Raw genomic sequence first — 15062 nt, forward strand, 5'->3', positions numbered from 1 at the left:
CTCAAGGCACTAGCTTCCATCGGAGTAGTTCACAAAAATGGCCAACGAATTTAGTTTTTAGGAAGTCCGCAGTTAACTTATTTCCCACAGGGATTTTGATCCATGATTTGATAAATGAAACAATGAGCCTGTTGCAGGGTATCCTTTTTTTTTTTGCCTTAACTCTGTTTTTATGTTTCTGGCGATATGTGGCTGGTTTGATTTCAGCCCATAACTAGTGTTCTATCCAAATGAACATTGCCCACAGATACAATAGTACTTCCATACTTTGGATTGGTCAAGAATTGTACTCCTCTAAATTATTAGATACACATTGTGACAACTATCTGATAGGATTTGACCTATGCTTAAATACCAGTGTTTGTAATGCAGTGCTTTTTTCCTTTTAAGAATAACAACATGGTCAGACTGTACATGCGTGTATGTAAGCATCTGTGTTTGTACTATATTTCTTGAAAAATAAAATTGATAGCATTGTAGTTGAGTACCCATAAGATTGTGATTGCAAATTATAGAGGTCTTCACAGCACCACGCTATTTGGCATATGATGATAGCAAACTACTAAGATCTTATAGGTACCAATCTTCATCCTCATTTTCTGAATCTTCTTGCCCATAGTGAGAGAGATGTTCAGAGTCTGAGCCCGACATCTGTGACTTCAGTGAAAACAGTATTTTCAGTTATTCACGGTATGATGAATAGGCATGCAAAATGGTATATCTCGTATTACAGAATACTACGTACTAAATTTCATTGCATCCAAAAGTCTTAAGCTATCGCAAGCAAGTAATACTGACACCATGTCTCAACAGAAAGTTCTAATAATTGCATAGCTTGATTCGTGGTATTAAGGATCAAACAAGCACATCACAGAGAATGTTCCTTATATTGCTTCTGAGATTAAAAGTAAGGGAGTTGGGATATGTTTGGTTGAAAGCTAAGAATGTCGAAGTATGTCCTACACTCGGGCGCACAGGTGGCACATTGTGGTCCCACAAAACCGGCAAGGGCGACGAAGCAAGAGGCTGCGCATGGTGGTGTCATCTGATGTATATTTATCACCGGCTGCCACTTGTGAGGATGACGCGGTACTGGCATGTTGCCAGAGCGTCTTGAGGGATTTTGGTGGTGTCGACGATCTTCCTCTATTCCCACTCACTTCATCGCATGTGCAACGCTGTTGGAATAGTGAAAAGTGGAAGCGACAATACAAGATGACTTTGGTTTAGGATATTTCTCGAGTACCTAGTTTCGAACTCCGAGTGAAAACCTCAGGTCTAACCCTAGTTGGTTTACCTGGCAATGTCAGCGACTTTCATCGTTACCTTGTTGAAGTCATTGCTTGGAACTTGCTCGGATCTTATGTTTAGGGTGAAAACGCACGATCTAGCCTTCCGTGGTTGGATCCAGCGACGGTGGCGCTTGAGCGCCGTTTCCTTTATGAAGGCGTTGCCTTTGAAGAACCTTTCTCGTGATCCTTGTGTTGTCAAGAGATAGTTGGTGCCCGTGGTCATTGTTTTACCTCGTTAGATGTTTCGTTTGCTTCGGGTTTTTTCATCCTAAGCATAACTTTGGTCTTATATGACTTTGCTATTTGCTAGCAGAATCTTTTTTGTGTGTGCGTTAGTGTTGTCCGTGTGCAACTTAGTTATGCAGAGGTTGGGTGGATGTTCATCATGCATGTATGATGTATCCCCTTGATGCTACATTGTAGGACAGACCCCCGAGTGCATGAAACTCCCACACATGGTGGGGTTTGGGAAGGGATTATAGGAACCCAGTCTTACCCCTGCAAAAGTGCAATGCAGAGAGGCTGGTTCAATCCCAAGACCTCCTGGCACAAGTGGGGAGGACTACACCACCGCGAACACTGACCGATCGCACCTCATGTTGAGTGCTATGCATCCAAGTACCTCATATTTCGCTAAGCTTTATCGTGAGAGATATCCACGAGTCGATGTCGTGTGCCGGGTAGATGGGTGCGTGGGACGGCCCGACTCATCCTCCTCGTCCTCATCCATGTACGCGAGCATCTCGTCGATGTCTGCATGGTGCTCCATATCCACCGGCTGCAGACGACAATGCTTGGCATCCACTGCCGATTCAGACCGGAGGGAACCAAGGATCACCTACTGCTCCGCCAGCAGATCCGCGCCCCAGCGTCCCCCACGTCCTCCTACCCCTCTTCCTTCCCGTCCCTCCCACCTCCTCCTACTCCTCGAAGTCCTCTTTCGGACCCACCGCATTCGAAGGTAGCCCTGCGACAATCCGGGCTTCGCCCCTTGCCTGGATCTGCTCAAGGACCTCCAGCCTATGCTCCAATGTTAGATATGGATATCTCCTTACCCGATTTTGTGGGGGCATGGCTACTACCAGTGGCGAACGATGAGTGGAAAGTGATGGCGACGGCGGACGAGATAGGGAAATGTGGATGTGGGTAGGGTTTTGGTGCCGGAGGCCAGCTTAAATAGCCGGGCTAGGGCTCTACGTGACCCACCGGAGCGCCACCACGCGGCGCGACCGGTCCGACAAAAGAGACGAGCTTCAGAACCCGGGTTCAGGAGTGTTTTTGGGTGGGACCCGACAGTTTGAGGTGCCTGTCCGGGTCGGGTTTTTATGACCGGTGACCAGGGGCGAACCCATGTTGTGCTGAGTGGGGGCCCCGACCCCCAGTCAATTTCTATTTTTTACTACTATGAAACCCAATATTTTACTACTTGGGCCCCAATTAGCGAAATATTAGTGCCCCCAGTCACTTGGGCCCCCGCTGGATTCTTGGGCTGGGTCCGCCACTGCCGGTCACTGGGCCTTTGACCGGGTGTTTGAGGTGGGGTTTGGGGTGCCCGGCTGTAGATGCTCTAATGGGTAACTACTCAAAATGTTCTCATAAAATGGGTAACTACTCAAAATGTTCTCTTTGGAGAAGTTAACGACGCCTAGGAGAATTCCAATCTGGTTAGCTCACCAAAATTTGAAGGAGTTAACTTCCAAAACCTTACCCTCTCTCATTTTTAAGTGTCCACACATAATTTTCGAAACCTCTCCCCCCCAACTTCCGCCCAGGGCGCCACCTCTTCCCGCCCCCGTCGCTCAATGTCGCCGCCAGAACTACCGTCATCCCCGATTCCAACGGGAATGGAACCACGGGCTACCTCCACAACCCTATCGGACACTCCTGCTAGCGCTACTCGAGCAGAGTCGAACCATTCACCGCCGCCCAGGCTAAGGATGTGGCTCTAGACGAAGAGTGTGGTGTGGACCATCAGGATGTCAACAAAGGTCGGTAACAAGGCTAGTGGCAAGAGGCCTTGAAGATGTATGTCCGCCCCCCGCTTGCTACAGTTGATGGCAAGCGGCGAGGAAGCTGATGGCAGCCAGAAAGGCCCTCGAAGAGGCGGTGGTGAAGAAAAGGAATAGGGCATGCATGCCAGAGCCTCCCCCCCTCCGGTTCGGTGCTTCGCAACCCTTCTCCGACCATCCCATCACCTCCTCCTCTAGCACATTTGGCTATCGCAACTAAGGGCGAGGTCCATGGCCACCAAACGTTTGACAAATACCCGAGAGGTAAAAAAGTCTTTCCTTTTTAGCTATGGATACTGGCGACGTTTTGCGGCGACAGTCTTGTGACATGCTTGTGGTTGTTGATTGCAGTGCGGGGAGCATGATATTGCAACTTTAATGTCTCAATTGGATGAATCACATAGACTTGGCCACAACGATCAAGATTATGATGGTGAGAGGTATGGTCGAGAAGAAGAGAGCGAATAGAATGATGACCTCGAAGTGGAGGTAGTCGATGATCTCGTGGAGACACAAGCAAAAGCAAAGAGGGCAAGGACAATTAACTACTCCCTCCCTAAATAATTGTAGTCTAATTCTCTTCAACTACAATTATTTAGGTACAAAGGGAGTAGATGTCAATATCCAAGATGACGACATTACTTTCTGTTTTTCTTGGATGAATATCTCGCTTGATGCCTCGTTTGGTATGCATTTTAGCTTCATGGTATTGGTGGATTGATTAAAGATTGGCTTGGTAGACTAATATATATAAAAAACAGCTTTAAGCTCTCAGTCTACAAGATTACCTGCGATACTAATCCATCAAGTCATGAATACAGCTTCTGCCATATCCAATCCATAATATGTGGTGAAAATATGTATGCAATCAAAATGTGTATTCTTATTTCCCCAAATGTCAAATTCCGATGAATACTATAATTTATATTTAATTAATAATATTCCTTGACATGGAGTTGCACAGGTTAATGACTAGTTATATAAATAAATATTTGTACACTAAATAAGTAGGTTTGATCTCATGCCTTGATTTTGCATCCAATGTTTTGTAGTAGGATTTTGAATGTCTATAAAAATGTTATTTTTTAGATGTATGAAAATGTGATTTTTTAGATGTATAAAAATGTGAATTTTACAAGAGAATAATCTCTACGCTGAATGGCAATAGAGTTGAGTAAAGCAGAACCCATATAGGGCGACTAAGCACAAAAATGGCATAAACACACATCAAAGAAATAAAATAAATATGCATCCATTAAATCCCTATGTCATGTTTATATTAATTGCAAAGGCATGTGCAAACGAACACATAATTACTAGATTAAAAGTTACTGGTCTTTTGGAGTTTCATACCTCTAGTTCTTCTTGTTCCTCTCTATGTCTCGATGGGTTTTCTCCATATTTTTTCGGTAGCCTATCCATCCATGCTTCCTGTATTACATAAAATTTACACGATTAGGTCATTGTGGAAAGTAAACTGAGAAACGATAAACACCTAAATCCCGAGGCATGACTACAGGAGCTCCTTCTCATTTACTAAATTGACATAGTACAAACTAATGTACAATCAACGACTAGTCCGTTGAGGCCGTCGGATGCATCTCGACCATCGCACACCATCTCACCACGGCCAGTCCGGTCATTCTTCCTAAGGGCGCCTAGACCACCCCCTTGTGATTTTGTGTCTAGCCTACTAGCTTTGTCTAGTCTATTTTAGCTACCTCGTGGTGCCTTTACATAGCAAACCCGAGTTACATGTGTTCGACTTAAACACTAACCTTGTATATACATCAAGCCGAACTATAGCCCTATACACTTGGTTAGGACCGCAACCTTTGGCTCTACAGTATCCGCAACTTTATAATATTGCACAACGAAAACAGACTTCCGTTGCGGCAGTGTTACGGCATACTCCTCTTAACATTCAATTTCGCAGAGCCTTGATCGGAAATAGATGGGTTAGTTGGTTACATCTAGTCAGAAGACTTATGGATATCTCCCTGTCTGATTTTCCAGATAGTATTCGTTGGAGGTTGACCCCCAATGGTACTTTCTCAGTGAAATCGATGTACGACCATATTATTGATACGTCACCTATTCCAAAGTCCATGCATATTTGGAAGGTCAAGGTTCCCCTTAAGATAAAAATCTTCATGTGGTTTGTTCACAAGGGAGTTATTTTAACTAATGATAACTTGGCTAAAAGACAATGGAAAGGAAATAAAAGATGTAGCTTCTGTCAAACGAATGAGACGATTAAACACCTCTTTCTGGACTGCCCTATGGCTAAATTATTATGGAGCTCATTACAAATTTCATTCAACATTACACCGCCTACTAGCATTCACATGTTATTTGGGACGTGGCTAAACGGGGTTAATGTACTTTACGCCAAACTAATTCGGGTTGGAACTTGTGCCATGTTGTGGGCGATATGGAACTCCCGAAATGATCTAGTTTTTAACAGATTGCATCACATTAACTTTTTGCAGGTCATCTTCAGGGCTACCGCCTTGATCCGCACATGGTCCTTACTCACTCCTGTGGAAACCAGGAAGCCTTTGGTTACTGGGTGTGTCCGATGGGAGATGGTAGCTCAGGTTATCTTCAACCGATATGGATGACGGCATGCTAATAGGATTGGACCTTAGTCCAGTTTATCCGAGGGTTATAGTCGGTTTTTGGGCGGTCTGATCGCCGTGTAACTCTTTTTTCTTGTTTTCTGAGTACTCGGACTACTTTGTATCTTTTTCAGACTATTTCGTTCGTAATAAAATGGCTGTATGCATCACTCGATGCAGAGGCCGGGGCAACGCCTCCTTTTCGAAAAAACTTATTCCACACCAATTTCTTTCTAGAGAATAGGCTTCATGCTCTGTACATCGGTACAGTAAGCAAGGGGTCGACTCCAATTTCTAACATCCTGTCCTTAAGAGTCATGTAAGGCAGAAGTCATGTAAGACGATCAAGCACGTAATGAAATAGACATACACCAAAGTGAAATATATGTGCACGCTTCAAATGCCTAGGTCATCAAGATCATTGCAATAGCATGTGGAAATAAGGGCCGTATGCATCCCTCGATGCAGAGGCCGGAGCAAGGCCTCCTTTTCTAAAAAAATAGCATGTGGAAATGAAGCTATGGATGATTACATGTAGATGTAATTACAAAGATGTAAATAAAAGGACCTTTTGTAGTTCTGTACCTGTGATTCTTCTTGTCTTTGTTCCTCATTTGGTTCTTCTGGCTCGAATATCACTTTACGGATGTGAGAAACCTTATATGCATCCTCCGTGCGGGACCTACGGACCAAACTTGAACAACCAGAAATGTACAGTTCCTCCAGGGCAGTAAGGTTTTGTATGCTTTCAGGCAAAGATGTGATGTCGGGACAGTCTGTGATGTGAAGTTCTCGTAGGGAACTGAGCTGTCCTATCCATTCCGGCAATATATATAGTCCTTTGCACTCGAGAAGCATTAGTATTCTCAGAGCAGTAAGGTTTTCCATACTTTGAGGCAAAAATGTTAAACTGTGACAGTCTTTTATCGCAAAGACTTGTAGAGAAGTGAGATGTCCCAACCATTCCGGAATCGTCTCCAGCCACCACAATGACGTCAAACTTAGCTTTTTGAGAGAGGTGAAGCAGCGAATGGCCTCTGGCAAGGACATCAAGCCATGGCAGGAGGTCAATGAGAATTCCTCGAGAGTTGGGAATTGCTCTAGTCTACTCCACTTGCCAGGATGAAAGCTGCAATTTTTAATACCCATGCGACAAGGAAGAGTGGAAGATGAGAGTTTCCCAAATCCTTGTCCTGCCAAAACCTCATCGCTATTGTCCAAGCACCAAAACATACTTCTAGGGGGATATGGTCGAAACTTCAACTTTGGGCAGTCCTTTAACTCTAAATTGTGCAAATTAGGGATTAGAAATTCTCCATTTTCTTTGCCTGACCGTGTTGTCCACCATTCCTCCAAATTGACCATCGACTTCAACTGTAGCAATCTTAATTTCTTACAAGTTCCACCCTCCCCATAGAAATTCTTGCCGATTTTCCTGATGTTCGGAATTTTCTGCAGATATAGACTTCTTAAATTTGGTAGCTGGCCAAACGGAGGAATATTATCACATGCACCTAAATCAGAAAGACTCAGATATGTAATACAAGGGAGGTGGGAGGATATGTGCGACATCCATTTAGGAAAACCCTTGCTCGTATACCCTTGTATCATAAACTGTTCAAGATTTTGAGCTGGCATGAGCCTCTTCAGAATAGACGGAGCCGAGTCAGCATACATATTATTCCTCCTGTTCCAGTGGAGAGCTAGTTGTCGAACACATGATTTATCACGCAGCATGACTCTCTCTGCGTCTTCCGGTTTCTCGACACGCTGAAGAGATCCAATTAACAGCTCACTGCAATTCACATGTGCAAGCTCCACAATACTGCTGTGTCCTGAATGTCCCTTGCGTACTCTATGTACTGTACGGCCTGGCAATTTAAGACGTTTCTTAATTTCCTGGGCTTCTCCAAACACCCTAGGATGTCCTGACGTGACCACAAATTGGGTGAGACTAGCCATTTTACTGATACTATCTGGCAAGTGACGGAGAGCGCCAGCAGAAATGTCCAATATTTGGAGATTAAGATCACCTAGTGAGGAGGGAAGCTCTAGCATCCCTAAACAATATGACAAATTGAGACACCTCAGATTAGTCATCTTGCAGACTGACTCGGGCAACCGTGCTAGCCTGGGACAACTTGTTAGGTTCAAAGATTCAAGCTCTGAAAGGTCACCAAAACATTCAGGGAGCACTATAAGGGCACGACAATCTGAAAGGTTTAGATCTTTCAAATGCTTCAGTTGGCAAAATGATTCTGGTAGAACTGATATCTTGTAGCAATCAGAAAGGTTCAAGAACGTAAGATTTTCAAGATTGCCGAAATCGTGTGGAAGGGCTTTTAACTCATGACAACCTGATAGGTTTAAATGTTCTAAACTCTCCAGGCTAAAATTGTCAGGAAGTTCTGTTAGCTTGGAACAACTTGACATGTTCAGGAATATGAGTTCAGTAAGAAGATGAAAGTTGTCAGGGAGCTTATTGAACCTAGCATTGCCAGCTAGGTCCAAATAGCGGAGTTTGTGGAGTCTACAGATACTGTCAGGCAAGGTTTTCAGTGAGCAATTAGACAGAATTAGAGTTTCCATATTTTGAAGTGTATGGAACGACTCAGGAAGTGATGTAATTGGTAGGCTAGAGGCATCGAGGTACCTAAGTAGCTTCAACTGAAGCACGGAAGATGGCAAAAATATCTTAATTGGAGTAGTTTGCCTCACAACTAAACATCCACTTAGGTCCAAGACCCGTATATACTTGGTTCTAGAAAATGCCTTTTGGGGGAGCTGCCCTGTCTCTGGATGTCTTACATGGAAGGATCTGATGCTGCCTGGTAGATCATTGAAAACCATATGCTGATTCTGGTAGTTGATCAATCGTGCATGTCGACAATAACGATGTTTTGCTTTCTTCCTAGTCATCAGCTCGGTAGCATTTAGAACAACGGATTCATGGCCCATGATTATAGTAGCAAGATCGTGCACCAAATCATGCATGGTGAGCTCCCGAGGAGCATCAGCATGCACTGGACTTGACCTAATCTGCAGAGGGAAGCACTATCAAATTGGTCTTGTGAAAGAAAATGTAAACCCCATAGTTATGCTTAGTTACCAAGTGAAGAATCTTTGCACTATTAACATTAACATGTAAGTCAGTGGCTGCAAGATAGTGACTAAATAAATGTATAAAATCCATGACGCTCATCTAACACCCGTAATTTCTAATTAATTCTTCTAATGGCTAATTAGAAGGCCAACATCTCCCTCCCTTCTAACTAGCCCTAATGGTTGATTAATCAAGGTGATATCTGAAATATGTTAATCTGTTGGATGGTCGGTGATAAGTGGTAACATACGAAAATTGAACATCATGCAAATGTATAATTCTCTTCTAAGTATATAATAGTTAAGGAGTTTGTGTGTGCATGATTACTAATATATATTGAAAATAGAGGGTTAATTACTTAATTAAATTAATTTTAGAACTTTTTAACAGTGTGCTAAATCATAGTATATCTTCTATATTTGAACTATGCTGGAAAATAGTAGTACACTCTCTCTCCATCCCAAAATAGTTATATTTTCGGATCTTGATACAGTATCCAACATGGGTGTGTGCGTGAAACTAACCTAGAACGCACTATAAACAATCTTATGCTCCGGCCTAGCACGGCACTCGTGCACCCCAACTTTCTCATAGATAACTGCTAGGCTCCAACTTTCCAAATTATTATGTCGTCTCTACAACAGTTCTCATAAACTGGAAAACCTCTATGCCTATAATTGAGTGAAATCGTCACTAGTCCATTAACTCAAATTGATTGTACACTTTAGACCAACAACACAGGAATTAATCGATTTAGGCCGTAAACTCGTTGATTTTGATCAAATAAAGCCAAAATAAATTTGATCGGGAAAAAAGCCAGCCACATGGTACTTTGACTGCTCGTAAACTAACTTTTTTTTTTGCAGTGATGTATTTGCAAACTGGCTGTTTTTTTATTACAAAAAATGCTAACAGGCGTATGGAGGAAAAATAATCAAAAAATATTGTGCTAAGTAGGACTCGAATCAAAGCACTTTGGGTGTTAGAAAATATCTCGATGTCCACTAGAACATCAACTGGTTTGTTCGCCAAAAAAAAACTCTATATATTAGAATGATACTCACATATGCAGAATCAAGTAATCCCACGCGAACACACACACACACACACAAACACACACTTATATATTAGAATGATACTCACATATACTCCGTATATATATTTTGTATGGAGGAAACGAGCTAACAAGAACTAGATAGGATTGTGAACATAAGTAGATCTATCAACCAACACCAGAAGGAAATTGATCGGTTGGGATTGCATGGATCTCATACTCTGCACGAATATATAGAGTTGACTGCAACTTATTATACAAACATGTTAATGTTCTACTCCCTCTGTATCATAGTACTTGTTGCTGGAGAGAACTAGCCAAGTTTTTGGCTAGTTCTCTCTAGCAACAAGTATTATGGTACAGAGGGAGTAGTGGTTAGTGAGATGCTTGCCAATGCTAAGGGTCTTGGTTCAAGCCCTAGGCAGCTCAAGATTTTTATATTCTTCCACCATACACTTTAGCATAGTTTATGAGAAAAAAACATCCAGTTTGCAAATAGATCCTTGTACAACATAATTAGTCTTCGAGCGGCCAAACAAACGACGTGGCTTTTCCCCTCTCGGATTGATTTTGTCCTTATGTGATCAAGTCAATGAGTTTACGACATGAATCCATCAATTTCCAAGTTGTTGGTCTAAAGTATGCAATCGGTTTGAGTTAATGGACTAATGAAGTGTTTCACTCCCCAGATTTGTGGGTCCCACTGTATTTATTTAATGTAAGGATACCAAACAATACTGAACTTATGTCCAATCTAATATAGAATAATAAACTGTGATATATTCTGAAATAATAAATTTAAAGTTCTACAACAACATTATTATTTTTATTTCATTTAAAGAATAATCAAAGAACTTGGAACCAAAATGTAATGTAAGGTACTAAATTAAAATGCAACTATTTCAAATGTAAAATTGAATTAGAAACAAGCTTGAAAATTTAAAGGTGAAGATATGGAAACATTTAATTGAGAATCTTAAAGTGAAAAATAAAATACAAACATATAATCATAACTGAAAGAGGGTACAATATATTCAGATTTTCTGAATATCAAGTGTACATAACAACCACATATAATTGAAAATGTGTACCGATCAATTTATTTACTTGGAAAGCAGCTAGGAAACATTTTGACAAGCGCATGGCCAAACGAGAACTTTAGAAATAGTGTTCAACACTTACTGCAGAAGACCTTGAAATTTGAAGGAAGGACATCCCCATAAGGTAGTTGATGCACCTTTTACCATCATCCCCTCGATGAATGTATCCAAGAGCCTTCCATTGCTGAATTAGACGATCACTTTCTATAATGAAGCCCTTGGGAAAGGCCGCCAAATATGTGAAACACATTTTGAAGTCAAGCTTCATGTAGTAATAGCTCAGCATGAGGCGCTCCAATGTGTCCTTGTGATCTCTATGACCCAAATCAATGTTTGTATCTCTTATGTTTTGCCATGCCTCGACAGTCCTTAACTCGGACATCACTTGCCCAAGGGCAATTGCCACGAGTGGTACACCCCCACACTTCTCTGCAATTTTCCTTCCAATTTCTTCCAAGTCACTTTTGTCATCATCAGGCCCGAATGCTGTTTGTTTCATTACTTCCCAGCAGTCATCATTTGATAAAACATGCAACTTGATTTGATCTGAGTTGGGCACCAGACAAATTTTTCTTTTGTGTGCAAGAACACCGGTGCCCAATTTATTGACTACACTTTGGTTACGTGTAGTTACAATAACCCTACTACCCCTGTGGCCATGTTGTAGCATCTGCTTCAGCCTTTCCAGCTTATCCGCGTTCTCTTCCCAAAGATCATCCAAAACAATCAAGTACCTTCTATCAGCAAGTTCATTTCTGAGATTTTCCTGTAAAAATTGCAAACTACAATTGTCAAGGTTGATACTGCTATTTATGCTTTTGAGGATGGCACTCCCAATTTTGTGCAGATCAAACTCCTTAGACACATGAACCCAGGCTCGGACTTCGAAGTCGTTGACCATCTTGTCTACAAAGACTGATTCAGCCAATGTTGACTTCCCTAGACCACCTAGCCCGACAATCGGGACAATAGATATATCCTCTTGAACGCCCATTTTTAGTAGCAGACTGATTATTTTGTCCTTCTCTATATCCCTCCCCACCACTCCAGATCTCAGGCCTTCATCAAAGATGCCTGCAAAAGTTTCATTTTTTCTGCTCCCTTCTGCTCGTTCTTGATGTCTCACAAGATTGATAGCCTGACCCTCCTTTCTTATTTTCTCTATTTCCCCCCTCACGTTCTTCAGCTTGTGAGGCATGGTAACCCTCTGTAGAAGTTGATTATTCCAGGAAAAGAACAGCTTCAACTGTAAATAAATTGAAATCGACATCATTCTCTCAGCACATCTCTTTGGATTAAGATGGAAGTTACTAGGCATATACTCTATTTCTATGGGGATGGACAATGATGTAACTAAAATTTGTCACCGTTCGATCATTTTTCCCAACACTTGATGAAGATCTAGGCCCCGTTTGGAGTCCCTCCGCTCCGCGGCTCTGCTCCCGGAGCGGACGGAGCTGTAGTTAAAATTCGTGGAGCGGTTGCACACGTGTTCTGTAGATTCTTAAATTTTAAAGAGCTAGTGGATTACCGAACGAGTCCCTAATATCCACAACCACTTCACTCGCTTCCATAAAACTCACCCCTCACCTGACGACAGACCAAATTCAAGTCTAGTACCCCTACGAAACATAAAGGCAAACAAACTAGGCGAAGATAAGTTGAACTTAATTAATAGTCACTGTGCAGCTTAAGGATGTCGGAAAAATACTCTGCAATTTGGTGGATGAGAAAAGAAATTCTCAAGCGATCGACAAATAGTAAAAGAGACATGAATACAAACTAGCAAATATGCCCGTGCGTTGCAATGGGAAAAAATAAATCATTCATCATACATACATTAGACGTTATCAGTAAATCCCATAAAATCTTTCACGAGGTCATATTTAAAACAACATGATAAGTGGTGTTGTGAAAAAAACATGAAGGTGATACGGTGTTATAAGTGTACTAAAGTTGTGTTCAATTTATTAAACAAAAAAATAACCATCTAGTGCATTAGGTTGAAAATAGCCAAGTACATTTTAGTACTAAATGATAGCATGTGCATAACAACATTATTTTTATCTTGTTGATATATGTTTTTGCAACTGTATCCATGTGAAGACTTAACTTAGTTTTAAACATACATTAGCAATTTAGTGTACATCATCGTATATGGGTTGGTTATTGTGCACTCGACGAATTAGAGAGAATGATTATGTGCTTGTTGTGACCTTTTGCATATGGTAATTGATAGGAATGAACATTCCTAATGTGTTGATGATCAATTTTATGAGAGTATCAATCTATCCTAGCTAGTCTATTTAAATTGATAGAAAAAATATATAATAGACATTCAAAATATCCCATATAAGGAGTAAATGTAATTATCAAAATGATAAACATGCATGATAATCTTATATTTGGAATCTACATAATTTTTTGGGTGATTTTCAGATGTAACATGTTAAATTAGAGTCGGGGCTTCGAAGATATGAAAAAATTTAAAAGTACTTGAATCTGTCAAGAAAAGATTAATATGGGATCAAATTATAACATTTTTGTGCAACTGGGATTCAAAATACAGAAAAAGAAAAGTAGTGAACCATCCTTGACGGACTGCAAGTTAAAAAGAAAAGAAAAGTAGTGAACCATCCTTGACGGACTGCAAGTTAAAAAGGAAAGCGAATAGAAAAAAGAAGACAAATGGGACTCGGACTCAGTTCTCCGAGACTCCATTGGTGTAGCCAGTCGGCCGCACGTTCTCTTATGTCCATATCTAGGGATAGCTTTATATGAAATAGACGGGCTGCGATTTAAAGCACTATTTGCTTTATTATTATTAGGTAGAAATTATGAACGACTGTTGAGATTCAAAGCAACTCTTTTGCTTTGAGCATGGCAATGAACCTATGAATCACCATGTAAGTGTTCATAATAATCGTAAAGTGCAGGACTCTGGAAGGCTAGATCTCGACCTGGATCACGACCTTACAACAGGAGATTGTAATAAGCAAGTATACTGTATACCTTTGGTTGGCTCTTCTTTAAGAGCTCGATGGCGTCCAGATCATCCAGCACGTCCTCGACGTCGTAGGCGACAGACTTGAATTTGGTGAGCCACCGCCCAACAGCTTCCCCATCTCTTCCTCGTCGGCGCAGCCTATCATCCGCATCATGCAACACGGCCTCCAGATCTTGCATCTTGTCCGCCATGATGTCAACATCGTCCTTGAACCTCCACTGCAGGGTGGCCTCCTCCGCGGCGACTTCACCGAGCTTGCTCGCGATTTGCTTCCCCACGGCGCTCGCGATTATCTCCCCGAACCCACTCATCTCTCTCACAGCAGTGTCGTTGACTGCGTGGAAACACAGAGAGGCAAGGAAGAGCGGAATGTTCTTAAGGGCACGCGACCACGCGCCGGAGACGCGGTTGTTGGCCCGTCAGGACGCTGGGACTGGGAGGGGCGCACGAGCCACCCACTCTTGTTTGCTTTTTCCACTCGCCTTTCTTCTTTTATTATTGGCAACTACGGAGAAGGTGCAGCAGGACTGTCTGGAAGGCCAACAGTCTAGCTCCTCCCCCTCCTCAACGACCGAGCAGAAGCAGTGGAAAAGCTTGTGGAAACCAGTAAAATTCGTGCCTTGCTATGGAGCTGTGTTGGTGCAGCCGAGTTCCTGCACCTAGCTCTCTCTTGCTCTCTCAAGGCTGGAGATAGAAGAAGGATTGGAGACGCTGGACGTGTTCTCCTCCGATGATCCGCACGCCCTCGGCTCACGCACATGTCGCGCCCCGACGCAAGCAACATGGCTGCTCGAGCTGCCTCACCCGCCGCACGAACGTCTTCTCCTTCACGCCACCGAGCCACGCCGCGCCACAGCAGCCTCTGCGCCACCAAGC

The 15062-nt window shown here is 42.3% G+C and overlaps 1 protein-coding gene across 4 annotated transcripts; it reads right to left on the bottom strand.

Moving 5' to 3' along the window:
* Positions 1–248: 248 nt before the first annotated feature.
* On the bottom strand, positions 249–14526 carry LOC123449945 (disease resistance protein RGA2-like). Of its 4 annotated transcripts, XM_045127348.1 has the most exons (5): positions 14192–14526; positions 11262–12425; positions 6508–8961; positions 4655–4732; positions 249–657 (listed from the first exon to the last, which is right to left on the bottom strand). In XM_045127348.1, the coding sequence occupies exons 1-5, from the start codon at positions 14495–14497 to the stop codon at positions 571–573; spliced, it is 4089 nt and encodes a 1362-aa protein (XP_044983283.1). In that variant the 5' UTR covers positions 14498–14526; the 3' UTR covers positions 249–570. The 4 variants fall into 4 exon arrangements, with proteins under 4 accessions (XP_044983283.1, XP_044983259.1, XP_044983275.1 ...); XM_045127324.1 differs by lacking the exon at positions 14192–14526 and having other exon boundaries at positions 249–651; positions 11262–12853; XM_045127340.1 differs by lacking the exon at positions 14192–14526 and having other exon boundaries at positions 564–651; positions 6491–8961; positions 11262–12914.
* Between the last annotated feature and the right edge of the window lie 536 nt (positions 14527–15062).

The sequence above is a fragment of the Hordeum vulgare genome, chromosome 1H (assembly GCF_904849725.1).
Source record: "Hordeum vulgare subsp. vulgare chromosome 1H, MorexV3_pseudomolecules_assembly, whole genome shotgun sequence".
Taxonomy (NCBI): domain Eukaryota; kingdom Viridiplantae; phylum Streptophyta; class Magnoliopsida; order Poales; family Poaceae; genus Hordeum; species Hordeum vulgare.

Bases quoted from the DNA above. Each gene is read 5' to 3' on its own strand.
- LOC123449945 (XM_045127348.1), bottom strand. From the start codon at position 14,497: ATGAGTGGGTTCGGGGAGATAATCGCGAGCGCCGTGGGGAAGCAAATC. The intron at 12,426-14,191 runs GTATACAGTATA...ATTTATTTACAG, and splicing joins TAAAGAAGAGCCAACCAAAG to TTGAAGCTGTTCTTTTCCTG. The intron at 4,733-6,507 runs GTACAGAACTAC...TATGTAATACAG, and splicing joins AAAGACAAGAAGAATCACAG to GAAGCATGGATGGATAGGCT.